Source organism: Aythya marila (assembly GCF_965140915.1).
Source record: "Aythya marila genome assembly, chromosome: 1".
Taxonomy (NCBI): Eukaryota; Metazoa; Chordata; class Aves; order Anseriformes; family Anatidae; genus Aythya; species Aythya marila.
The window spans coordinates 154,221,261-154,248,633 of record NC_139042.1 but is presented as its reverse complement, the minus strand read 5'-3'; the positions used below and the strand labels follow the sequence as shown (position 1 = coordinate 154,248,633).

Genomic DNA, 27,373 nt, shown 5'->3' with positions numbered 1-27,373 from the left:
AGGATACAGCTCTGCAAGGCTCAGGCTGCGAGCAGTGTTCATGGCTTCTCACTCTGGCTGAGGCTGGCTCGTGATGGCATCTTCTTGGAGACCCGTCACTTTCCGAAGTTTGTCTTCGCTGAAGTCTGTGCCCATCAAGTTGGGAACACAGAGACTCCTGTGGTAAAGAAGGCTGGAAGCTCGTGACTTCTGGCACCAAGATGTCTTCTGCTCCACCTGCAGATCTCCAGACCTCGAGCATATCAAGTACGGCTTCATGGCTCTGGATGCAGTAGCCATAATTATAGGGTCTTCTGCTTGAGGGGGAGCAACAATGCAGCGGCACACCAGAGATTTAGCTTTTATGACCGTGGGAAACTCTTCAAGGATCAAAGGCTACCATGAAGAGATTGGATCCACATGACCGGGGAGGCAAAAACATCTTTGCTAAGCTGCCCAACCTGGGGAGCAGAGCTTTAAACTAGGAACAGCAGGTGAGGGATGGGACAACTGACAATCAAGTGAGGACGTGATGGACTAATTTGGCTGGTGGATGTTGCAGCATGGCTTTGAAAGGAGAGATCCTGGCAACAACAAAACACAGCAGAAGGGGGCCCAACCCAAGCGTAACAAGGAAAGCAAAAGTGAAAATAAGGAAGTTCTGGGAGGACAGTGTTGTGGGGAAATCTCTCAGCTTTTCTGGGAAGTCAGCACATCTGGGTGTCTCTCTGAAGTTCTTTGTCATCAGCAATTGCAGCTGCCTGAACCTGCTGGGAATGTTTAGAGCACCATCTTTACTTCTGTCAGTGAAGTAGGATCCAGTTAGGGAACATTTAAACAAACTAGACACGCATTGATCTGTGAGACTTGATGATTGCATCCCTGAGGGCTGAGGGAGCTTGCTGATGACATTGCAAGGCCAATCTTTGCTGTCTTTGAAAGGTTTTGGTGAATGGGGGAAGTTCCTGAGGAGCAGAACAGAGCAAATGAGAGTCCTGCCTCAAAGGAGGATCTGGGGAACCACATGCCAGTCAGCCTCACCTCAGTCCCCGGTAAGGTGACAGGAATTCTTCCAGAAACCATCTCCAGACACAGTAAGGACAAGGTGACTGAGGCCAGTCAGCATGGATTACAGGGTAATCACACCTAGGCAACCTTCTGGGATGAGGTGATTGACTTGGCGAGCGAGAGGAGAGCAGCACATGTTGTTTATTTTGGACTTATAAGGCTGTTAACGTTGTCCTTGACAACATCCTGACAAACCGAGGAAGCATGGACTAGATAAATAGATAGTGAGGTGAATTGAAGGCTTGGGATCACCGGCACAGAGCCCAGCAGAAGCAAGTCACTAGCAGTATATCCAGGGGTCGGTACTGGGGCCGGTACTGTTAGACATTTTCATTAGTGACCTCAATGACGGGGCAGAGTGCAGCCTTAGCAAGCCTGCAGACACAAAACTGGGAGGAGCAGCTGAGACACCAGAGGGCTGTGCTCCCATCCAGAGGGACCTGGACAGGCTGGAGAAATGGGCTGACAAGAATTTCCTGTGGATCAGCAAGGAGAAGTGCAAAAAGTCCTGCCCCCGGGGAGGAACAACCCCAGGCACCAGCACATGCTGGAAGTTGATTCGGTTGAAAGTAGCTTTGCAGAAAAGGACCTGGAGGTCCTGGGGGACACCAAGTTGAACAACATGCCAAACAACTTGCCCTTGTGGCAAAGAGCATTGCCAGCAGATCAAGGGGGGTGATTTTTCCCCTCTAACTCAACACCAGTGAGGCCGCCCCTGTGTCCATTTCTGGGCTCCCCAATACAAGAGACACAGAGCTACTGGAGACAGCCCACTTGAAAGGGCTGTGAAGATGATTATGAGACTGAAGCACACCCAAGCACACCCCTCACGAGGAAAAGTTGGAGCTGTTTAGCTTGGAGAAAGCTTAGGGGGATCATACCAGTGTGGATAATTACCTGATGGGGGAAGAAAAGATAATGGAGCCAGATTCTCCTCAGTGGTGCCCATGGACAGGACAAGAAGCAGCGCGCACAAACTGAAACAAAGGAAATTCTGTTTAAACATAAGAAACTTTAGTTCCTGTGAGGGTGGTCAAGCACTGGACCAGGTTGCCTGGAAAGGCCACAGCACCTCCTGGAGATACTCCTTTGGACACGGCCCAGCACAACCTGGTCTTGATGACCCTGCTTTGAGCACAGAGGTGGGCTGGACGATCTCCATAGGTGCCTGCCCACCTCAGCCGTTCTGTGATTCTGCAAGGAGTCGTTGTGCTGAGTGGAGGATCTACGATGCTAGAACAAGGGAGGCGGTGCAGACACAGTCGCAAGATGCCACTGCCCAGTGCTATTGCAAGGTACCAGTAACCAAGTCACTGGAGCAACTGGGAGCTAGGTAGAACCAGTTTTAGATATAACAAGAAGCGTGCAACATGCAGACAACACTCCATAAACAGCAAATGTGTATATAATGTGGAAAAGTGAACCAAGTGAGAATAGTAGTTGTTGTTTTACAGTTGATCCCGTAACTGAAGGAGAAACCATGAACACTACACTCCTTCCCCGACAAAACTCAGTGTAAGCTTGCCCCATCTGCAACTTCAGTCATCGGCTTTAGGACTGGAAGTGGCAGTCACTAGAAAGTTGGTGCAGACATCCCTGAACTGCATGCAATTTTACTTTAAGCCTTAGTAACATTGTAGCTGGACAATAAATCTTTGTATTGCTAAAACTTTTCAACACTAATTGGGGATTGATTCTTAACTTTGTGTAGGAGTTCTTTTTGCTGGACCAAGTGGCTAACAACCTACTGCCATGCTGGAGCCCTACCCTTTCCCCAGTCAGCTGTGGTGTTGGCTCAGCTGGTGGGTTCTGGTTCTCTGCTGAGATCAGGGAAAGCAGAGCAGTGAAGGGGGAAGGAACCCCATGCAAATCCAAAGTCCCCGATCATCCACACCACCTCAGTAACATTTGAACTTGGCTCACAGACGGCATCTACAAAGAGGGACAGAGCAGCTGTGCTGTCACATAAAATGTCCTGGTGATGCTTCAGCAAGTCACCGCGTAGATGTTCAAGTTTGGAAGATTTGTGGCTCTTTGAATCAAAGCTGCTCTGCAAGGTCTTGAGGCTTCCCCACTTCAGCAAGGGCCAGATGCTGCTATGCAGGCTGGGACAAATTCAAACCAGATTTTTTTTTTTTTTTTGTGCTAACATCGGAAAAGTTTGCTTGCATTCAAGCCTGTAAGTTGGGATATACAAAAAGCATACACGAGCCAGAAAGCCGGGTACACTTTATACTTGACTAGTCAAAAAGGGTTTTTATTTGTGCTACAGTCTAACAAGGCCCAAGGCTGAAAGTTAAATGAGGCTCTGCATGGGTGCGGGGAAGAGGAAAGCTTCATCTAAAATGGAGAACCCAAGGCTCAACCATCCCACTCCACTGCCCTGGCCTTCAACATGGGGCTTTGTGTTTGCTTCTCTCAGTGCCTCCCACTGCAGATGCAGGAACTGGGGGCTTCAGGGGCTTGGTGCAGAGCTGGCTGTGCCCTCATGGGAGAATGCCAAAGCACAGGGCTGTTTTTTTTCTCTGAGCCTTCCAGGGACTTTCCACCATCCTGCTGAAGGCTTTTTGCTATCAAGTACACCTTTCTATCCACAGGACAATCAATCTACTGGTGCTTATACCCAAATACCACGCATTTTATTCCCATTTTCTAACAGCCTCAAACATCCATCCACTTTGCAAGACACCATTGCTCTTGGACAACACTTGGCTGCAGCTCCCTTCCATCCAGCTTCCCCCATCTTCTGCCAGCCCTTTTCCCCCTGAGGGCAGCTCGCTCACACCATTTGCCGGGGCTTGGTGGACACAGCGATGCTCACGCCACACCAGACTTCCAGACCTGGACCCAGGTCTCCCAGGTGCACAAGTTACTCCCTCTGCACCCAGCAGAGTGTTTTAGGAAGCCCGCAAGGGACCCACCACACAACACACGACTTTGACATGACAGGATTAACACCACGTGCAGGCAGTTGCACACAACTGGGGTTGCTACACACGCACACCCCAGCTGAAGCATTTCTGTGCAGGAAAACCCCAAAACAGACGGAGGTGCCTGACCTGCAGCCGTTACTGCCAGCTGTCCCAGTGCAGTGCCTATGGGGACACCCACACAAGCTTACCTCACACCCCCACCTTGGTGCCAAAAGTTGTACAATGTATTCCAAGTGAAATAGGATCTTTTAATGTCACATATCCAAACAATAGTTCTCATCTCCAAATGGAAAATAGGTCCTTTGAACATCAGCTGCTCCCAGCCTGGCTGAGCAGGGTGCGGCGCAGCTGACTGGCACAACTGTTGAGGTCAGACCTCGGTTCTTTGGTAAAATACATGCCACGAACAAACGCGAATGCAGAGTTGTACCCAAAGCGTCCATTTATAAGACTAATCGTCACTCCACGTCCCTTATTATAGATTTGCATTTTAAAACAGTCATATACATTAAATAGCTCTCCAACTTCTCAACAGCAAACACGGGAAGCAGCACAAAGTCGGCCACCCCGCCAGTTTATGAACAAGCAACACATGTTGGAGCGAAGGGAAACATTAAAAACAGGCGTTCTGTCTCACACAGTTTATTTAACAATAGGTAATAAGAAATCAATTTTTAACAGTCTATACAGTGATCGAAAGTTCGTATTTATAAGTAATCAACTTTAATTGCATGATTTACAACAGCTGAGGGTTTTTTGCTTTCTATTTTCAAGTTTTACAGAAGGTGGAAGAGGGTGGGAAAAGGGCATGGGAGAGAGAGAGAGAAAGCAAGCATAAAGAAGAAACCCCAGGGACTTTCTCAGGTTAAAATCATCCCATTGGAATTGTTTCTTACCCTCTTTTTTATTTTTTTTTCTTTTGTTAGATGTAAAAATAACGAAAAAATTCTTTCAAGAAAACAGAAACCACAATATATATACTACATCCATTTGGCAGCTGCCCCTGTGTATTTGCAAAAATGTTGTTTTCTCTCTACATGTACAAATTATTTTAATACTTGAAGTTTTTTTTAAGCTCAGACTCTTGTATAGAAAATTCTTGGAGGACAAAAGTAGACTTCAGGAGGGGACTGAGTTATTTAATATTTTTACATTTTTCAAAGAATTGACATATTTCCAACCAAAGAGGAAAAGATTGGTATTTACTTTAATATATATATATTTATATATGTAATGTATTTTTAAAGCAACATTAACCCCTTTTGTCCTCCGGTTTTAGGAATAGTTTCTCCTGTGTTGTTGTCTTTAAAATGTTTTTGTTGTTGTTTTTTTGCAGTGACATGAAGAAAAACCAGAATAGGGAAAATGTTTACCATCTGCCTCAGTAAATAATAACTATCAATATTACATATTTTCATTAATTTAAAAAAAAATAAAACCTATTGGAGGCATGAGTAGGGTGTCCTTTGGTGAACAGCCAAAAGATCACCCTCTTCCCCTGACCTCCCCAACGCACACGAGGAAAAAAAAAAAAAAAAAAAAAAACAAGAAAAAGGACTGGTTATGATTCCAGCCATAACAAAAATATATTCTTTGTACTCTACTGTCCCTCAGGTTCGTTGTTGGTTTGTTTTTAAAACCACAAACTACTGCTGCAGAGTTCAGATGTGTCCAGGGAAAAATGTTGTTTTAGCTAAGAAAGATTCAAAAAAATTTGTCTTCAGTACAAAAAGTCTTGAGAAAATAAGTTTTTTTTCTTTTTTTCTTTTTTTTTTTTTCTTTTTTTGCTCCCAAAATGCTACAACGTGTCTAGTGTATGTCTAGTGTACTCTGTGAAAGGTTTGAATTCAAGTCTGAGTTCTCGGAGCTGAGCCCCAGTTCCGTGGCGCTTGTACCATGGAGGCCTGCCATGCCGGGATTGCTAGCAAGCTGGGAAAGCATTGCACTCTGGTCCGGGCTGGCAAAGTGCCCTTGATCCATGGGGTTAGCCTGGGCAGCTACCAGTCCTGGATGTGGGGAGCTGGTCTGCGGGGAGACGTGGTGTGGAGAAGGCTGAGGTTGCATCCGGGGGGACGGGCTGGAATGGGGGGGCTGGGACTGGGGCCGCGGCGAGGGTACGGGCTGCGGAGAACGCACTTGGTTGGTGAGCGATGAAGGGAGCTGCTGGCCCTGGAGGTGTGGGGACTGGGCCTGGGTGGGGAGCATGTGCTGTTGGGGGCTCATAGGATTGGGCTGAGCTGGGGACCCCATCTGCTGCTGAAGCAGCCTCTGCTGGAAAGCCTGCTGCAAACTGGCTCCTGTCTCTGCACTCATCGCCTGGGGGAGCTGGCTTATCTGTCCCATGTTTCCTTGCTGCATCTGCTGCATGTGGTGCTGCATTCGCTGCTGCTGTTGCTGCTGTTGCTGCTGCTGGGGGTACCCCACGCCCTGGGGCTGCTGGAACTGGTTGTGGTTGGCCATCCCCGGCCCCAGCGCGGGTCCCGCTCCTTGCTGCTGCTGCTGGCGCTGCTGCTCGATCATCTGGTGCCGCCTCATCAGGAGGTCGCGGAACTGGGGAGCCATCCCCGAGTGATTCATGTTCATCTGCTGCGCCTGAGGATTCATCCCGGCCATGGCCTGCTGCGGCTGCTGCTGCGGCTGCTGCTGCGGCATGCTGGGCCTCTGCACGCCCGCCTGCATGGGGTTCATGTTCTGCATGGCCGGGTTGGGGTGCACCCCCGCCTGCTGCCCTTGCATGGCCTGCTGCGGCTGGAGCCCCGGCTGCCCCTGGGGCATTCCGGGCTGCCCCGGCATCCCCTGGGGGTTCTGGGAGCCCGCGTACTTGGCGGCCCGCTGCTTGATGAAAGCGGCCAGCAGCTGAGGGTTGGAGTGAAGGATGTTGAGCACCTGCTGCTGCTGCATGGGTGAGCTGGGAGACCTGAGAGTCCGCAGGAGGTTTTGTAAGGCTGCCTGGGGCAGAGGTGGTTGTTTGGGCTGAGCGGCGCCGGGGACCTGACCCATCCCTGGCTGAGGTGCCATATTCATCGGCTGACCCGGCTGGGCCACGGACATCATGGATGGCCTCTGCATCCCCGGCTGCAGCTGAGCTTGGGGTAAGCCCCCCTGCACCCACGGCGGCTGCTGCTGGATTCCTGCCGGCCCCATGCCTTGATCTATATGGCCGCCGGGACCTCTGGCTATCTGCGGAGGGTTCATTCCCATTGGCGGCATCTGGGGCATCTGGTGCTGAATCGGCCTCTGGAAAATCTGAACCTGGGCCATCTGCCGCTGGGTCTCCGCCGCCCGCTGGATCTGCATGGCCATTTCCACCGCTGCTGGAGGAGGCCCCTGAACCGGCGGCTGAGGTGGCTGGGGTGGAGTCGGAGGAGTCACCTGGCCGCCTGCCTTGCCCTGGGACACAGCGCTGGGGGGCTGAGTTCTCGGCATGGAGTAGGGCGGCATGCTGTTGGGAGGCGCGGGCTGAGGCTGCGAGGCGGGCTGCGGTGGAGGCTGGGGCTGCGGGGTTTGTGGCGTCGGGGGCTGCTGGCCCGTCGGAGTCGTCGGGGTGGCTGGTGTGGGCGAGGGCAACCCCTGCTGCTGGCCCACCACACCGGTCCGCTGCATGCTCGCCATCCTCCTTCGGAGCATCTGCGCCTGTTGCAAGCGGTGCTGAAGCTGCTGCTGCCGCAGCTTGTGTTTGATGTTGAGGCAGAAGGGCACCGGGCACTTGTTCTCCTGGCAGTGCTTTGCGTGGTAGCAGCAGAGAGCAATGAGTTGCTTGCAGATGGGGCACCCGCCGTTGGTTTTGCGTTTGCAGCCTTTGGTGTGCTGGACAACCCGTTTCATCTTCTGACAGGACGGCAGCGAGCAGTTGGCATTGCGGCACTGGCAGGCGTGGACCAGAGACTGGATGCAGCGCTGGATGCTCAGGCGCCGCGAATCACCGGGGCTCTGCGTGGTCGCAGTCTGCTGGTTGTTGCTCTCGTCATCTAGACCAAGGCCTAACTTCTCCATCTTGTGGTCGTGATTCTTAGTGTTATAGCAGGTGATGCACAGGTCGTAATCCTGGAAAGACAATGAAGGCAGAGTTATCAGTGATCCCATAACTCCATACAATAAAATAAATGCCGTGCTACCCCAACAAGTTGCTCCCTGACTGTTCCTTCCAGGCAAATTGTTGCTTGAGGGAAAAATTTATTTTTTCAGGCTACATTGAGGTAACAGAGAGGAATAAACCCAAATTATTGCCAGGGAAAGCCCATGGGTGTAAGGGTGTCTGAAATTTACACAAATAGCTTGAAAAACAAGTTTGCTCTGGGTTAGTAAGTCACATGTGATTCAGCTGGGCTGGAAAAATCCCTCTCTTTCCTGATTTAAAAAAACAAAGGAGAAGAGAGAGGCAAGGAACAAACAGCTGCCCATCTACTGCCTCTTCAAAAGGAGTACCTTTTCTGTCACTCTTGACCAATTTTCAAAGAAAGCAGAATGAAAGCTGCATTTCCAAGTGAGTTAAACTGCAAAGCGTACTGACAGAAGAATAGAAGAGGATTTACATTCTGTGAAAACAACAGCCAAAGAGTCCGGGCTCAGTAACTGATTTTAAGAAGATCCAAGTCCTCAGGATTCATTAATCCATAGGAAATTTGGAATTTATTTTCCAGTATATATTGCAAAATGAGAGTATCAAATTTTAACTAGGGATTTTCAGAACTGAATCCAAGGTAGTCATTTAATTCCAGCAGGCTACAAAATTAAATTAAGCCAGATTCAGGATTATTCCAGCTTCTGGAGGACACAGCATTGACACAGGTCACTGGGCTTCATCTTCAAACACCCTGGGTATTGCAAACACTTCTAGGACAAGTATGCTGTTTGCTACTACAGACTGACAACAGTTTAGCAGAATAGTCACACAAGTACAGGAATCTGTTTTATAGCACAACAAAATCTCTGTATTGGTAAGCTGATGAAGAACCCTATTTAGAGAAATATCACAGCACCACTCTGACTCTGGAGGAAGAAAAGAAGAATTGCAATTCAGAAGAATCAAGTAAGCCCACTATTACAACTCAAGCAATTGCTACAGTTTCCAGCTGCTTAAGCAGCAGTACCTTAAATGAACTATGGGAAACACCATTCTGCTATTTTAGTTCTTCACAGCGTTAAAGTAGGAGACAGAAATCATATCAAGTAGTCAACTAATAGCATTATCTGATACAGAAAACATTTCCTCTCTTTTCTAACTGCCAGGAGATGAGCCGTAGAGATCTTTTTCATTAGTTAATATTGTGAAATTAGTTGAAGAGCACTCTGGGCACAGAGATACAGGCACACGAGTAGGGAAACCTTCACCAAGCATACCTCACAAACAGTGCAGTGCCATCTGGTCTCCACATGATGCTTGCACTCATTGCAGGTGTAAACAAAGCGGTCTTGGCTCTGCGTATGCAGCTCCACCAGCATGCACATGGTCGACCACTGAGCCCTTCGTAGTGAGGAGAACTCCAGGTGCTTGTCTCTAGCAAGGGTTAGGAAAGCATCACGCCCGTCCATCAGGTCGCATGGAATGAGTGGGTCAGGCTCAACGATGGCAGGCAGGGAGTTGGCTGCAGGGCCAGCAATGAGACGGATGACAAAAAAGACCTGAGAATCAAAGAAAAAAGAGTTAATGCCAGAATTTAACAAGATGTTTTCTTCACCAAACTACATGACACAGAGTGCACAATTCCAGGCCCAGCTAACACTCAAATGATGTGCTGCTAAGGTGGTATGTTTGTAAAGATTGAGAGATTTCAAACCGCCGGGTGCACTGCAGGGTCACCTTCAAAAGCATTAGGTAACGTGTGCTGGACTGAACAGACTAACAGTCTGGACTGCCACAACAGTTTTACTGCTAGGAATTTCCTTCCACATGTGCACAGTTGGATTTAACCCCACTGCCCTCATAGCAAAGAACGCCCTGACTTACTGGTACTTTTGTCTGGTGGGCCACCCAATTCCCCAGCCATACCTGTATGATTTACAGCACACTGATCTGTTGAAAGTACTAAGGTTTTATACACTTGCATACTTAAGTACAACCTATATTTCTCATTCTATCAGCTCTCACCTCCTTGTGTTTCTCCATAGTGGCATACAGCTTCTGGGAGAGGTCATTGGACACATTGGGCATGCCAGGCTTCTTCTTATTGCCACGACTCAAACTGCTCTTGTTCTTACTTGTCTTCTTATTGTTCTTCTTTTTGGCATTTTTGCTGTCTCCTTTGCTCACCTGGTAATTTTAAAGGCATTTTATGTCATGTATCTTTATGTCATGTATCTAAGTTACACCACATCAACATTTTATTACTTTCACACCTCTTATAATTGCAGGACTAAAACTCACAGTAATTCACTCCAAAGACACTTACCATGGTGTCCCCTGAAAGGAAGTTAAGATTACATTAATTCCACTGGAATCACTCCATAAGATAACAAGATCAACAATACATAGCTCCAAAAGTACTAAAAGCATAAATGCTTAGGAGGGATAAAGAGCACTAAACAATATTTATCAAAAGTTGTTTGTCTCCGACAGCTGAATGCTGAAGAACCTGAATGATCACAAATGGGTTCAGCAAATGGCCCTCGCTGCATTTTAAAACTAAAAAAAAAAAAAGCAGAATTGATATTACACTAACTGTAGGTAAGAGACTTAATCACCTAGATTTACCTTGTTACACCCCTCTGTCCAACAGTTCTCAACTGTATAATATTAAACTGATTTTTATATGAAGTTTTTCTTCCAAGTCCAAAAGGCCTTAGCAATATCATTTCTAATGAGGATGTGATAGGAGGAAGGTGCAACAGTTAAAACGGGTCAGCTTCACTTCAGTTATAATCAATTAGCAATGAACAGTTTAATCTGTACGTCTGAGAGGGTCTCTCAAAACACTGGAGCATATGATAGTCAAGAATCAAAGCAATTCTTAATTCAAATAAGCTTTTAGCTAAGCTTAAAATAACTTTGTCAGGATGGAAATTTCCAGTGAACATGAATGATTATCACTTAATTTGAGTCCACAGATTATTATTGCCTAAGATTTCATTGAAATCTGGGGTAAATAACAAGTTCAATTTATTTTTAGTAACAAGGTTGAACAGCAATATGCTGCAAGCTTTCCCCACCATGAGTTTTTGGACCAAACTGCTGTGAAAGATCAACATAGGCACTGAGAAGCATCACACACACGGCTAGGTCAGGTTCCTCAACACTGGTTTCTGATAGATGAGAGAGATGTGAACCTGCAACTATGCCAAGTGGGGAAAAAAATGACATGAAATGATGCCTCCCCAAGTAACTACTTATTGCTAGTTATTGCAAATTCAGTATCAAGTTGCCTAATTCCCAGATGGCTCAAACTTAGTTTATTCAAAAGCCTTGAAAGGAGGCGTTGCAAAGAGCAGCACAACTAGAACATGTGGTTCTCCTGCAACATTTAACTAACTTTTTGATGCAGAAATCTTTTAGGAGAACGCTGACTCTAAACCAGAAAAAAATTCAAATATCTCATAAGATGAGGAAGCAGCAGCATTTAAACAAGAGTTAACTAGTAAGTTCTACTGTGTGAGTAGGATTACTTTTCACCACCTCTTCCACAAAGAGCTCAACAAAGCAAGGACAAATGTATGAATTCCACACCTGCTCATTTTCAAATTTATTTTTGAAGAGGTATAGCTTTTTTGTTCTTTGTGGAATGCGAAAGGATATTTTTTGCATGTTCTCCTAAAAAAAAAAATGCACAAGATACTAGCAAAAAAAATCTGTAGTTTAGGTAGCCCTACAACAATTCAACAGTATTTTGTGCTTTACATCCTCAATACTGTAAAGCTTGCCACTTAAAAAACAAAACCCTCAGTTGAGTAAGTCACTAAATCAGAGCTGTCTTGCTTTCTCCAAGTGTTCTGCTAAGATCAGTGTTGTAACATCTAGGTTGGAAAGGAGAGACACTGTCCAGAAGCTAAAGCTTAAGGAAAAAGCTTCCAAGCCAGGATGAGCTTGCAGCATGAACATGGATAATTGGATTTCAGCAGCAAAATATTCAACTAACAGTTGTTTCACTTTAATTGACTTTGGTAATTAGTTAGGTTTATAGCCATATGAACAGCCACTGCTAATAGAAATGTAGCTGATATTCTACCAAACTGTTAATTTATAAAACGTAAATTTGAATTTTCCATTACAGCAAAATGTGAAAAAACCAGCCATGCAAATAGCCTAGTAGTGTTTTTTTTTTTTTTTTTTTTTTTTAATATTCAAATGACTATAGGTAATCACAACTTTTACTTTAGATCATGAAATAATGGAAGCATTCTTACATCCGTGCTTTCATTACTAGTGTTCTCTTCTCTCTTCCGTTCTTCTTCCTCTTGCTCGAGTTCCTTAATACTCTCCTCTAGAACATTCGGCCAGAAATCCCCTTCAAAGTAAGGTAGCTCTTTTGCACTTGTTAAACGGTCTTCTGTTGCCTGTTTAAATATATCCTGAAAAAAGAAAACAACATCTGGTTACCACTATTACAAATCAAGTGAGTAAAGACAATTTTCAATACATGATAAAAAGGCACTAAGATCTATAATCACTGACCTCTCTACACTAGCTGGTAATTCCAAAGATTTTACCTATTCCCAACTTTGTCAGCAGCCTAACCCTGAAATCTTATTTAACACAGGAAAACCAGAGATTCCATAAATTCTTTACATTGAAAAAATTAGATTCTTATACAGCATTGCTCACAAATTTATTTTATTCTAGGTAGTCATTTTAAATCTTTCATTAGAATTGATTTCAGAAGCTACATGCTTTGAATAGGACAGGTTAACTCTAAGCTTTTAGTGCTCAATTCCCTTAAAACTGATGTAGCACACTCCCAGAATCAGACAATGCATAAGGCAAAGAAAAAAAAATGAAGATGAGACTGGTCAAAACCCTCCCACAACACAAACATGCACTTAACAAACCTTGTAATCATGGACAATGCGCTCTGACACAGACTTGTCCAACATCTTCTTGTACCACTCTTGCAGTCGTTTGGGTTTGGGTATCTTTTGGTCAGGAGGATGACAGTGGAAGATGTAGTCATCTCCTTCACTTGGTGGGCATGCCCAGATATGTCCAGTAGTATACCTAGCATCGTTAGACAAAAAGAGTACATGTGGGCTCTGATGATAGTTGATAGAGCTTGCTTCCCTCTCTGCCACCAGATGGAGCTCCCACAAACTTGGCTGCTATTACCAGAAGTACAGTAATTATACATGTAGCTCTCCAAGATCTCAATTCCAGCGTTCATTCCAGCTCCATTCACACAGATAACATTAGCACCTTTCCATTATTTATTTATTTATAGAGATTTAGCACTATATGCAGAGGAGCTCATATCAAATGCGCATGTTTTTAAGTCAAGGTAAAAAAACAAAGCCTAATGCAGACCTTCAGTTACCACCTGCCAATTAACTAACAAGAAAGACGGAGACTAAGTATTTTATAGTAGGAAAATGCAGAATTCTTTTTCTATGAGACACTAATCATTCATTACCTAGCAACATTTAAGAAAAACAATTACTTAAACACACTTCATTTTTCTACTGCAGATTCTTTTTAACTTTGAAAATCAGTTTTAAAAGGTTTCACAATTATATCTGGAAATAAACAAAACACAGTCGCTATCAACCTATGCTGTTGGGTACACAATCATAAGCACTATGAAGACAGATGACATCCAAATAGTAGCAGCTGCAGAGACTATAATGCCATGAAGATCATTTCTTCATCCTCAGTTCTTCTTTATTAGTTTTTAAAAAGAACTCCAGTAGGAGCAATAATCAGATCTCAAGTTAGAGAAAAATAACCATCCTTGGTGCGTTGAGAAACAGTTCTGCAGAACCCTACCCAAACCCTGGGAACTGCAGCCAGTTGTCATTCCTTCTGCCTGAGAATGGAGAGATGATATTGCGTGACCAATATTGTTTTCCCAAAATGAGAACCTGATGTTACCCATTAGCACGGAACAGCATTAAGTAAAACTGAGCCTTGAGCTCTACACATAAGTTTTTCAGACTCACAGGTCAGAAAATATATAACAAAACATCAGGAAAGAAGTCTAATGTATGCCTTCGAAGTGTATATATTCATCATAGATGAATGTATCATCTCTCTGAGGTACTGAAGACAGTACAGTACCACCCACCCCTCCATTCTGACTCCCTCATTTTTTCTCAATTACCCTAAACAATTCCTAAAAATTTCTTCATGAATAACTCTGCCAAACTATACCAGATACCCTTAACAATAGACTGATGTTTACCTCACTGTCTTTCCTACTTCAGTTATCAGTCATTTAATTTCCACCCTTCTCTTTCCTTAACGTGCTCTGTGGTGTTTTGTTATGTGGTGGTTTTTGTGCTGTTGCATGTATATTCTGTTCTTTGGTGCTGTCCCATGTATACTGTCCTCTTCCTCTAACTTTCCAGTTTCTCACAATTTGAACTACTCCTTCTCTAAGAGGTTTCTCAGTACCCTTGAAGTGCAGACAATACACTTACCTCTCTCCTCATAAACTAACATGGATAAGAACTTACTTGCCAGTCCAAAGGAATGACCTGATTAAAGCAGTGGCGTTTCACAAGGACTGTACAATCAATCAAACAAGGCTAGCCAAATTTTGTTGTCCATACAAGGTTAACTTTTTTCTACCTAGACTTAAAACAGTTTGGAAATGCTTTTTATACCTAGAATATGTGAAACAAGCCTCTCCTGAAATACCTGTAAATCCATTTTTTTGTATTCTCGCTTGTAAACAGGTGTTACCAGTTTATTCTATCACTGGTTGATATTTAAACACCGAATTCTGCACAATAAGATGAAGTAACTTAATTTGCACTAAGAACTATCTAGCACAAATCTGCACAGAAAACATTAAAAAGGCTTACCCTAATTTCTTGACATATTCTAGATATCCAATTAGTATTTCGTGATAGACAGCAGTCCTCAAGCATTTAGGGCGGAAGAAATGAACACTGTCGAGGTAAGATATATACACTCGCCTAGAAAAAAGAGGGCATGATGAGAAGCAAAGATTTTAAGTTAGTTCTAGAAATTTATTCACATTTTATATATTTGAAGCATCCAATATAATCTTTGAAGTCTCTAATCCTAACGTACCAGTTTTTGATATCTTTGCCTCCCCTCTGTAGAGCCATCCAATCCCTCTCCTTAGAATATTGACAGCTGATCCTGAAATCTGCCAGCCAACAACCCCAGTAATAAGTTATTTTAACTAAATATCCCCTCCAGAAGCTATTTTGTTTCCAGAAGCTAACACAAATAACATTCTTCAGATATGCAAGGCTGAAGCTCTATGCAGAACCTCAGAAGCTTTACCTAATTGAAACATTACCAAAACAAAATCAGATTTCATGCAGCTACTCACCTTTGATTGGGTGGGGGACAGTCTGAGCCATATTCCTGCACATGCATCCCAAAGAAGCACAAATCTACACCATCAATCTCCTCGAAGGCAAAAAGCGCTTTTGTTCGATAAGGGAAAGACTCCGCCATCTCTCCGTTGTCTACAAATCTGCACATTAGAAGGTAAAAAGGGAATTCCAAATACATCCACGTATTAGAGAATACGTATCAGCATGTAAAGACAACAAGTGTAATTTTAGGGTAATTTTACATTTAAATGCTTACAGACTACTCAAATATAACACATCCACTTTGTGCTATGAAAAAGACAACACTCATCAGAACTAATATGCTCCCGTAGTACCTGTTTGTCAAGAACTGGTTGGTAGCTAGGTTTTGAATCCATCAGTATTTTTTCTTTATAGTAACATACAAGCAAATTCAAATAGCTTTCCCTCCCACCTCCTCCTCAAAACAGATCAAACCTAGAAGCAGATAGAACATACCTTGCTTTCATTCCTGGCTTCACTTCGACAGTTTTGTCAGATGCATGTACCACCCTAACTGTAACCTCTCCTGCCTCCGGGTGATTCTGTCGCCTTAGGAAGTCATTGACTCTGTTCTCCAAGAAGGTACCAAGCCTTGTAGCCGGTAACCCTGCAGGAAGAAGACACCATCTCTGAATATATAAAAAATCAAAGTGTTCAAATGTGATTTCTCTCTTCAGGTGAGAAATGAAAAGTGACTCAACACATGCAGTACGTTACTATAAATGAAAGCATTATCTTTGAACACGACCCCTTCTGGATAAAGATGAGCTGCCTTTCACCTACAGGCACGCTTATGGTTTAGACATTCAAACAAAGAAACAATCTGCATCTCAACCCAGTTCCTATCTGTCTTTCAAGTCAATCACAATTAAGGTTCCTCTTGAATAGAAGCTTCTAATTACTTAAACTGGATTACAAACACTGCTCTCAGATGTAGCTGAGACAAGATGTTGCACTTAGAAGTATATTCCGTCTTTAAGTCACACTAGTCAAGTTAATCTCTTTACTTCCCAAAGAATCCATTTTGATAAAGAACTACTAAATCACTGTCTGCAAGTAACAGGTTGTTCAGAAGTTTCTTCAAACAAAATGCAGACAGAAGCACAAGCATGGAGTTAGCTGACAAAACCTAAAGCTGAAAGGGAGTTCAAAGATTTGTGGTATAACAAGGCCCGTCTCGCTGCTGCCCACTACTTCTGACAGAGGTTACAGATCTGTCACTCGGCTCTTCCATTTTTCAATTTAAGACTTTCTTAGCCAAGTATACAGCGTATACATCCAGCATCACCATGTACGCAGTATGTATGCCTGGCAACAGATACAGGTTGCTAGAAAGAAAACTTAGGTGGTAACACCTGTATTGAAACCTTTGGTTTGCTTTCCATTTCATGAGAAATGCTGAAGAGAAATTTTTGACTGAGTGCTAAGTCTGTCAGTCCACCCCCTAACCCCACCCCAAATTTCAAGACAATTTACAGTCTTGGACAAACTCCTTCCTCATTTTCCAAAGCAGCAACTTAAGTACCTGCATAACACTGCTGTTAAGTTACATTTGAATCTCCAAACATACTGGTTGACTGGAAATTATTTTTTTTTGAGCAGCTATAGTAAGTATTTACTATTTTATGTACACTAAGCTAAGCAGCTTTCTAAAGACTTGTTTTGTCTAGGTGGAAACTTGTGTGATTGCTGTCTCTGTTCCATATAGTGCCTTCAAATCAGCTGCTATTAACCCTGTAACAGATAAAAAATACCATGGATCTTGCACTAGCAGTGCTTTAAAATAGTACATAAATCCTGTACCCACAGACTATTAACCAAAAGGCAGCACCTGAGACTGCAGACATTTTGAAGACCACAGAACAGATGTTCAAGAAAGTATCGTCCACCTAACTCAAAGACTGAAACGTAAAATGAGCATAAAGCCAATTCTTCCCCACTCTTAAAGTATTTAAGATTGCTTGTGCAAATGTCATCAGAAACTTACTTTTAGCAGAGAATTTGTTCTCTTTCCTGGTTCGTCCTGTTTTCTTTAGGCAGCCATCACAGACAAAACTGAAGCAGAAATATGGTAAAGTGAAAAACACTCCAAATCAGACCACAAGTTCCTTAGCATCTTATTGGAAACAAAATCTTTCACCAGGTAAGGTCTGGAAAATACCTTAACTGAAAATTGAACTAACAGACAGCACAGAGAATAGTGCCAGCAAAAACAGCTGCAGTACAGGATCCAAGAGGTACACCGCCTGTGTACAGCCCTGCCACAACCTGCAAGATTCAGCCCAGGAAACAGCATCTTTACTGGCAGGTCTGGCACCAATTGTTCCAGGAATACTTTAAGTTAAACAGTCTCAAACTGTTAAGAAAAAATACAAGTTGGCTAGATGCCAATCTTTTTCTTTCCTTCTTCCCCTCCTTATTAAAAACAACACTTAAGTACACTGTAGCTTATAAAAAGATTTGCAAATTATTTCTGTTACAGTGTATCTACCTTTTCTGCAGAAATCTGAATGATAACAAAATCGTAAAAAAGAGCTCTCATCAGGAAGGAATCATCTGAACTCTCCCTATAGATCTTTCTCTACATATAATTTATAAGTTTCTTTAAAGGGATATTAAAGCAATAAAAGACAGCATATTTTGATCAACAGCTACTCAGTATTTAAAGACAGCTACGCTGCTTTTCAATTTCATCTGATCACGGGTCAAGAAGGGGAATTCATCTTAAAATACTTCAGTGGCTAGAAAATTTGAAGATGACAAAGCAATCTGAATTGTGCAGAAAATAAATTAGCATGAAATTGTTTCAAACTAAGAACATCTTTTCACAAAGCAGAAGTACCTTTAAACATAAAAGGCTGAAGCATAAGGCTGAAAGGCCTTCTACATACAGGAATGTTAGAAAACTTCACACAATAGTAGGACGTGATTTCCAAATCTGAGGTTACCATATATATTCAGTAAGTTTTTCAGGTGGGTATGCGACTTTTTCCATTGGATTGGGTTTTATTAGACATTTTTAGATACACACTAACTCCAGTAAATCTATCTCATACTCTACTTAAGGAGAAATTCCTCACCCAGAAGGCCAGATTATCTCATTATGAAGAACACAGATCTGGTGCATTTTTCTTCCACACTCTATACATTCAACAAACCTGTAGAAAGAAAAAAAAGGTGGCAGGGAAGCAAGATTAGTAGTACCATTAGTTTTTGCATTCTGTAATAATTTAATAAAACAGTTCTAGCATTTAAGGTTCTTGACTATTTATCATAGAGGATACCCACGCTGAGAACAGCCTCCAGAATGCATTAAAGATCTGCAGGTAGGCTATGCAGGGACATGTTACACCATTTGCTTGCCTTACTGCCCTCTACTTTTTTTTTTTTTTTTTATTAGTGAAACCCTTCTGAGACTCAAACCTGTGAACTGCTTGTTGCTGCTACAATAAAGAAAATTGATTCACAGTCATCAGAAGCAAGGAACCAGGAGAAACTGTGGGTTGTTAGTTGCCCTACTGTGCTTGAAGCCTGGGGAACATCGCACATCTACTGCAGAAAGGTGGGAAAGAAAAAAACACTAACAATATTCAAGGGCATTTTTCAGAATTCCGGAGATTTAAGGACAGCTCAGAGCTAAGTCATGCTGTTTAGGTCACAGATGTTGGTGAATATAGGTTTCCTAAATAGCTAATGTTATTTCATGTATCAGGACAATCTGACTCCTTTTGAATACAACTGCTTCTAAGTCGGACTTAAACTGAATAGTTGTCATTTATGTAGGGCACGTGGTATCATACTGTAGGTTAGGCTTGTATGTTAGCGTTAGGCTGCATCTCCACCATAACAAACGGAAAGACAACTTATGAATCAAGTTCCTATTTTCTCCTTCCCACAGCCCTCGCAAAATAGAAGAAAGAATTGGCTGGCCTTTATGCCCTTTACAAGAATAGTGTGGGAAGAATAAATATCCCTGCTACTCATTCGAGAACGAGGATAGCATTTTCAGAGTAGCAGCATAGGTGTATAACGAAGGAGCTCAAAGTGGCTTCAAAAAAAAAAAAAAACCATCAGGAACACAAAGAAAAGCAGCTGAGTCACCACCATCTTTACTGAATGCTTACAGTTCTGCTTCCAGAGCAGTACAGAAGAACCAAATAATTCAAATTTAACAGATCTTTTCCTTCTACTACAGCTGCCTGTGAAATATGACAACTAGAGGAGCCAACAGCACCAAAAAAGCTACTGCCAAATGACCCAAATCAGTTCTCAGACATGTACTTGCTGCAGCAGCATTTCAAATTTAGTTATCTGCATTCATTCTTTCGCTGGATCTACATTAAAGACAACAAAACGCACTAATTTCAGGCCATACATACAGCTTTACATTTTTCTTAAGTACAGCTGTGGTAGTTTGGATTCTCAAGACAGAATGGCAGATATGCTGCTTGTTTAGCAGCCCCTGCCGGTTAACGAACAGAGCTACATGAAGTTTGGAAGATGATGAAAAACAAAGCTGGTAGTGAATGAATAACATGTCTTTAACAAAAGAGCGATGATGAAATGAGGATCATTCAAGATGTGACAGCATTACTTACAGTTCAGGGTCCAGTGTATCGTTTTTCCTTTTCGAAAACTGTTCTTTGTTTATCGTGCTATGGAAAAACAGGCAATAAAACTCAGTTTTAACACAAGACAGCATATATTTATGCCATACCACACACACTTCCACACACCAAGACAACACCTGCAAGCAGATTTATTTTAAAACACTCACTAGCACTACAAAGAAGGGTATCTTATTGCTCAAAGTGATTGACAATCAAAATATACGCCACACTTGACTCTGCCCACTGGAAAAAGAAAATTCTCTGTAGCACAATAGCTTGTGAAGACCCACATTGCTCCCTTATTCAGTTTTACCCAAGGATAAACGGTAAATAGCTGGTTCAAGTTCTGGAGAAGCTTGATCAGTCTCTCATAGTGAAAGGACCATTTGATATGCCTCTGATATTCTGAAGGCAGAGAATTCCAATTATCTTTCATTACTGAAAAAGGATCCTTTCTTTCAGATTCCTCTAGCCTTCCTCCTAGATTAACTTCAAAGGAGAAATTTAAGCTTCCAAACACTCCAACCTCAACCCAGCCATCACTTTGCACTTTAGGTTTACCTTCCTTTAAAAAGTCCTTTGCTGGACTAGGAATTTTGTCTTTTTGACAGTACGGTCCCAGGTATCTTTTACACCAGTGTAACTCAAAGTAGTCCAGAATATTCATAACAAGAATACCCAGATCTCTGAGAATTTACCTTAAGGAGATGCTGGATAACGTGAGACAATTGATACATGCCTCCCTAGGAAGGGCTGAGTCTGTGTCACACCAACGTGCATTAACCTTCCAATCCTTTTATTTCAGCGTTTATTCTGCAGGATTTCCAGTTACTCCAAACTGTAGCTCTAGTCACCACAGTGTTCTAATAAGACCTGACATATGTTTCTACGCTTTTTTTTTTTTTTTTTTTTGCTTTCCTTCATTTTAACTACACATTATGGTAACAGAGGAAGGGAGCAAGATCTCTCTGCCCCATCAGAATGAGGTCCTGAGAGAAAGCCTTTAAGTAGGAGAACGAGTGTTTAGAAGTACACTTGCTGCTTATGTACAGCTTATAGCGTCCATTTTCATTACATGACAGCCAAATATTTAAAGCAACTACAAAAACAAAGTACATTACGAACTGGAAGTACCTTCTCACCGTTACTTGCTTGAAAGCAATGGTTTATTTAATTACTAAAAATTAAATTTGTTGCTAGCACCTGTATTTCCAAATGTCACATAACAATTGAAAAACACTCTATGCTGCCTCCTACCCTGACTCAAGGGTTTGTGACAAGCTGTGCCAACTTATGCCTACCAGACAGGCTGTATTCTCTCAGCAGCTAGGCAAAACTTTGTATACAGATTTGATATTTACTTACCTAGACCTCAATGTACCTATATACTTGCTTTTCTCATGTGTAATTACCTCATATCCCAGATATCATACTAATAAAATTGAACAATATTGATTAAATCTTGTCTTTGCTTCTAGCAGAGTCGCAATCCATACTATTCGCAGGGGCCTGGCCCCTTACACTGACCAGCACAAGAACAATTTCTTTTTCCTTCCAGAGCAGCAGATACACTTATATCTTCTCAAGCCCTAGTAGATTCTTTCACAATTGCTCTAAATACATATGTAAGTGTGACCAAAATTCATTGATGTGCTGCTAAAGACAGCTTCTACTTCCAGCAAAAGTCACCTCAATCTGCCCAGTTACTGACTTTGACAACTCTCCCCTTCACTTTAGACTTTCAAGTTCCCCACCTGTTTCTATCTGCAGAGTTCTTGGAAGGTCCTTCCCCAAAATAGCTTTCTTTAACATCTTAACAACTCAAAGCCTTCAGAATAACTGCTTGGCACTTAGCTGTCCCTCAAGGACTTCCTTAGTCTCCCAAAACTGATTCAAGATTTCTGGGGGAGGTATGAGAAAGGCACAGTGGAACAGAAGACTGTCCAAACAATTTCCTACCACCATGGAAGATGCAAGGAAATCCATCCACAGCCTTCTGCCATTATCGGTTCAACAACTGCACAGATTTCTCATAGGCAGATGGCACTCCAACACTGAAATATTTGAATGGCAAAAGGAGGATGCCTGCTTCTGATTTAGATGAAAAGCAAGCTGAAGGATGAACAGCCAGCCTATAAGCAGAATGTTACATTCAACTACTTCAAGCTACATCTGTCACCTACCTGCCTGTAGTCATGGTTCTTTTCTACATTCAAATACTTTGATGTTTTTGTCAGAGAAATAGTGATTCTCTTCTTTTTCTCTCTAGCTCTATAGTTGCAATTTCTTTCTCCTCACCAACAGTTGAGCCAGTCAAGATTTTAAAGAAGAAATTTACAGCACAAGTCCAGGCTTTTACTAAAAATATCTGGTCCTCCCTATACTGGCCTAGAAATAGGGTCACCAAAAACTGAACTCCCTCTCCCTTCAAGGACACACTTTAGACCATGACACAGTTCGTGAATGCATAACCCAAGCAAACACGAGTAACTTACGTTTGAGGTTGTGAAGGGTCATCTCCCAGAGAAACGCTCTCCCCTTGGATTTCGTTGAAGCACTTCTCACAGAAATGATACCTGTCAGCAAGAAGGCCATATTTGGGTGAACTGCTCCGTCCACACAACACAGCCCAAGCCAAGCAATGGAGCCACCAATCACAGCAGGCCAAGGAAGGGACAGGAGCAGAGAGCAGGTCATCAACGGCGGCAAGGATATTCAATGATGCAGATTTATGGGCCCCACATTGTGTTTGGTTGGTTTTGTTTTGGTTTTGGTTTTTGGTTTTGTTTGTTTGGGTGGGTTTTTTGCGCAATCAAAGCCAAGTGCAGACAACGACAAGCACGAAGGAGAAGATACACAAACAGACAAAGAAATGGGGGTTTGCAGGACAAAAACAAGAACATGGAAGCAGGACAAGACAACACAAAGCAGAAAGCCAAGGCAAAGCACAGATTAGCAATAAATCTCTCAAACGGGTTCTCAAGCAGCAAATGATTAAAGCAAATTAAACGAGTATTCCATTTTAGCATACCCATACCCTCTTCATTTTAATAATCCATGCCACACATAGCAAAGAATTAAAATGAAAGAGGGGAAGAGCAGAAAGAAGGAAGAACTGCTATGCTGACGTAGAAATCAGCATAGCAGTTCTGTTGGCAGGAGGATCTATAGGACATCAATGGAAGAAGGATAAACCTTCCATCTTCAATGAATAAATGCTGAAAGGCCACAGGATTCTCTCCCAGTTGAAAGGGGAAGCTAAACACCAGAATCTTAAAGAATAAAACAATCTCTCCTCAAAATCTTTCAGACAATTATAGAACTGTCAAACTATATATTAACTAAACACCTAAAATTATCCACACATACACAGCTCTTCTACAGCCCAATCTGAGCACAGAACAGTGCAAGTATCAGTACAGTAAGCAACACAGAAAGGTTTCATTTAGTGTCATTTACATTTGGAAAAAAAAAAACAGTGGTTAATTCAAGATTCTACCCCAGCCTTCAGAAGTGTTCTGAAACTGTGGCCTCTCTATTACTAAAGCATGTTAATTGAGTGCACAAGGCATCTAAAAACAGTTACAGTTTATTGTAAAGCTACACAAACCAACACTACAGCAGCTGTTAAGCTAAGATGAACAGGTCTCAACCCTCTCTCCCAGCCTTCATGTGAGGTGATGCACAGAACAGTGCTTCAGGGATTGTGCACTTCAGTCTACGGATATATACGTATGTGTGTGTATTGTTATATACAAATAAGTCCCATGTGCACATGTTAACTTTACATTCTGATGTTTGAAAGCAGGTAAAGCAAGCCAGACTTTGGAATACTTGTCTTTTGGTCCATTAAGTGTTTGATCATAGATAAATGTAAGTAGAAGATACTGATACGTAATACAGAGCTTATTGTAATTTTGGACTTTTAGAATACAGAAGTTATGGGACTCTGCAAACTCAGATTACAAACAATTTCCCTTCTTCATTCCTAAAAAACTCCATTGACTGCTGTAAAACTTTATGAAGCCTAAAAAGGTTCAGATATATCTGTTACAGCTCTTTGGTTGCTTCTACCTAACCAAGTGCTTGAGAAATTTATAATTCTTGCAAAATCTTGACTTTCAGGTAAAAATCTGTTTTCCTTGTTGCTGTTTTTGAATGGTGTTAGAACAGAGCAGGAACTAAATGGATGGAGGAAACATAACTTGGAGGTAACCATCCCTTCTCTAGCAGGTGCACTCTGGCAATAGGCATGGGGATATGAGAGTGTCAAAGTCTGTTTCTTCCTGCCTCAATCCCTCAGTTGGCAAAGAGAAGCCTAGCAATAAATCTTTCCTTAGAAATAAGATTAGGCTTAATTACTTCAATAAACTGGAGGTCAAAAACATTAGTTAAAAGAGCTGTAGAACTAACAGCTCTTTACACAGCTGCTAAAAGCCTGTGAAGACAGCTCTCTTACTTAAGAAAAAGCAAGTAATCTACTTAGTATCCGAATATAAAAATCTTCATTGAAGATTTGCGCCACAAAAATATTTGTTCTTCAGTTAAAATTGCAAGAAAAACAAAGACTTGCCAAGTATGATATGTATTATGAACATAACATACTTGCTGTATGTGGTTTTTTCCCCATGAAAAATACTGCTGCATGGTAGCAAGCAAAGACAACAAACTTGTATATATGATATTTAATTAACTGCAGGATAATTTATTAAGACATCACACATTATTGCAAGCAGAAGAGCATAGACTACAGTGCACTTTTGCGAAAAGAAATCACTAGCACACAAGGTAAACTATTCAAGGGCGCTTCCAGCAACTTTTTTCTTGTAACACGAAGGTGTACACATATAAAGAGGGTGTATATGTATATACATGCATGCCTTTGACAGATTGATTGCAGCATGCACAAAACTGCACCAAGTGAGTTTTCCTTACCTGTTCTGGTAACTGTAGTAAGTGGCATCTCGAGGGATTGTGCATAGCTGTTTGCCATAGCAACACAGAGTCTGTGGCGAGAACTCCAGCTGCAAAGAGGAAGGGGTCATCTTAGTGCTCATACATTGTCACTTGCTCTCCATCGCAAACAAGCATGACCCAGACACCACCCATGACCACGGTATTCTGTGCACAGATCTCACAGTACGGCAAGACTACAAAGAGTCATAAGAAACATTCAGTAGGCTGTTATTCTCAGGTTAGCTCTTCTCCAAACACGGAGAGCATATCAAAACAAGAGAGTGGAAGTGCAACAGTCTCAATACACACTGCAATTGAGAGCATTTGTGCAGTAACATCTGCTTCATTTGTAATTATGAACTGGTTAGCACTAAACAAAATCAACATAAGCTTTCAGTAACTGACTCTTCCCCTCCAGCCCCCCAAGGGCTTATATACAAATATATGATTTAAGCAACAGATAGAATTGGAAGATGCATTAAAAACTTAAGACCAGATCACTTAAGATTAGTGAATCCTGGTAAGCTTTCTGAATTTTTGAAACACCATAGTTGCTAAAAGCGCTGTATTTTTCCTCCTCAGTGTCAGAAAGCAAGCAGCAGATTAAAAAAAAAAAAAAAAACAAAAAAAAAAAAAAACAAGAACGACTTTTCCTTACCTTTCTTCCACAGCAGTAACCAAGGCTCTGCATAACTGGGTCAATTTCTTGCTCAAACACCTCTGCCAGTTTTGAACAGTACTTATATACCCGGGAAGTTTTGCGGTTATAGAGCCAGGCGTTATTGAACATGAGCCAGATGTCATCTACATATTGCCATGGTTCCTGATACTGCCCTGTATCTAGCTTCCTCTTTATAGTAGAGAGGTCCATGGGGTTCTTCACTATGTCAAAGTAATCCTGAAAGAAAAAGTAGCATATCAAAATACTACTCCAGAACTACGTTGTGAAATGACAGCAGAGGCATTCTCAGCATATAAATTCTTCTGGGACACAGCAAGAAAAACAGGTTCCTCCCTGACTTGCCTGTCAAGCTGCTTGTGACATACAGCAAAGTCTAAGCAACACCATATCATTCCCTAGCGCTTCCTTTTCATTATTCCTGTATTTCGCAGGCTCCATCACTCATCTACTCTCGATGAAATAAAGCCACTACTTTTAGTCAGCAAAACAAGGCTTACAGAAAGAAGGAAATGGCAATGGTTTTAGCAGCCACCGTGATTCTGAGGATATACATAAGAACATTAACATAAAGAACCAGTGTGGTTTTTTTTTTAATAGGCCAGCTAATTTAATAACAAAACTCAATAATTTTATTAAGGTGATAAAAGATGTCATGCCTCCTCCTACAAATCTTTCATCTTACAAATGCCTTTTTCCAATCCCCCCCCCAAACAATATTAAGACAAGCAGTCCTATAAAAGTCGTCCAAATATGACAGCCAACTGAAAGCTTGCTCAGGAACATTAGAAAGACTTATGCCTGCCTAAAACACAGGTCTTGCAATTTTGCAGAAAATTAAAACTGAATAAAGCCATCCAATCAAAAAATCTTTCAGACAAATGTTGCCCAAATGACTTAAGTAGGAATTTTGTACACATATGGGCAGATAATAAACTTTGTGTGGTCAGTCCAGAAAGTTTAAACACAGACCCCTTAAATAATACTAATTTCTTCCAGAGACAACTCTAAAGCAAGCAGAAAATTCAGCCTAAAGAAAAACAAGTTGAGTAGTCTCTTCTTTGCTAATAACTTAATCATTGATAATTTTATTTTCAAGTGGTCTTAATCCACTTAGTTTCCTACATACTCAAAGCTCTGAATTCTACAGGTGCTTCTCATTGATAGAAGCATCACAATGTGAAGGAACATATATAAAAGAATCCCCCTGCAGCAGTGGGAACTGACAGTAATCACTTCAATGGATGGTCCACCTGCTTATTTATCAAAAGGAACACAGAACCAAATGAACCTTTGAAAAAACAAAACTTTCCTAACTCAAACATCGTATGTTCCACTAAGTTAAACCTCTTCAAACACATCAACACAAAAATGGCAACAAGACAGACTAAGCTGTTCTCAAGTAGATATGTCATAGTGTAGCAGTTCTGGGTTAAAGCCAGGAAAATATCTTGCTAAGAAACTCACAGGAATTCCTAGTAGCTGGGGATCCACAGGCTGTCGAAATGGAAGAGACTCTGGATCCTGACGGTAAAGTGCCTCCAGTGTTGGCATAAGTGCCTGCCTCAACTCTTCTGGCTTGAAAACTTTTGAAAAACAATCAACGTTAGAAAGATAAAAATGTCTGTAGGGAAGAAACCTGCTGGGAAAATGTGGTGTGTGAAAAGACTACA

At 42.2% G+C, this 27,373-nt stretch overlaps 1 protein-coding gene across 1 annotated transcript in view; it reads right to left on the bottom strand.

Moving 5' to 3' along the window:
* Positions 1-4,606: 4,606 nt before the first annotated feature.
* EP300 (EP300 lysine acetyltransferase) overlaps positions 4,607-27,373 on the bottom strand; it is a 63,068-nt gene continuing 40,301 nt past the window's right edge. The window contains exons 17-31 of the mRNA XM_082780991.1: positions 27,168-27,286; positions 25,680-25,919; positions 25,001-25,089; positions 22,561-22,641; positions 20,054-20,110; positions 18,536-18,613; positions 17,443-17,510; positions 15,912-16,062; positions 15,428-15,574; positions 14,928-15,041; positions 12,960-13,125; positions 12,318-12,482; positions 10,069-10,230; positions 9,321-9,602; positions 4,607-8,024 (exon numbers count right to left, since the gene is read on the bottom strand). Coding sequence (XP_082637117.1) covers positions 5,790-8,024; positions 9,321-9,602; positions 10,069-10,230; positions 12,318-12,482; positions 12,960-13,125; positions 14,928-15,041; positions 15,428-15,574; positions 15,912-16,062; positions 17,443-17,510; positions 18,536-18,613; positions 20,054-20,110; positions 22,561-22,641; positions 25,001-25,089; positions 25,680-25,919; positions 27,168-27,286 — 4,154 coding nt within the window. The 3' untranslated portion in view covers positions 4,607-5,789. The remainder of the gene's footprint in view (positions 8,025-9,320; positions 9,603-10,068; positions 10,231-12,317; positions 12,483-12,959; positions 13,126-14,927; positions 15,042-15,427; positions 15,575-15,911; positions 16,063-17,442; positions 17,511-18,535; positions 18,614-20,053; positions 20,111-22,560; positions 22,642-25,000; positions 25,090-25,679; positions 25,920-27,167; positions 27,287-27,373) is intronic.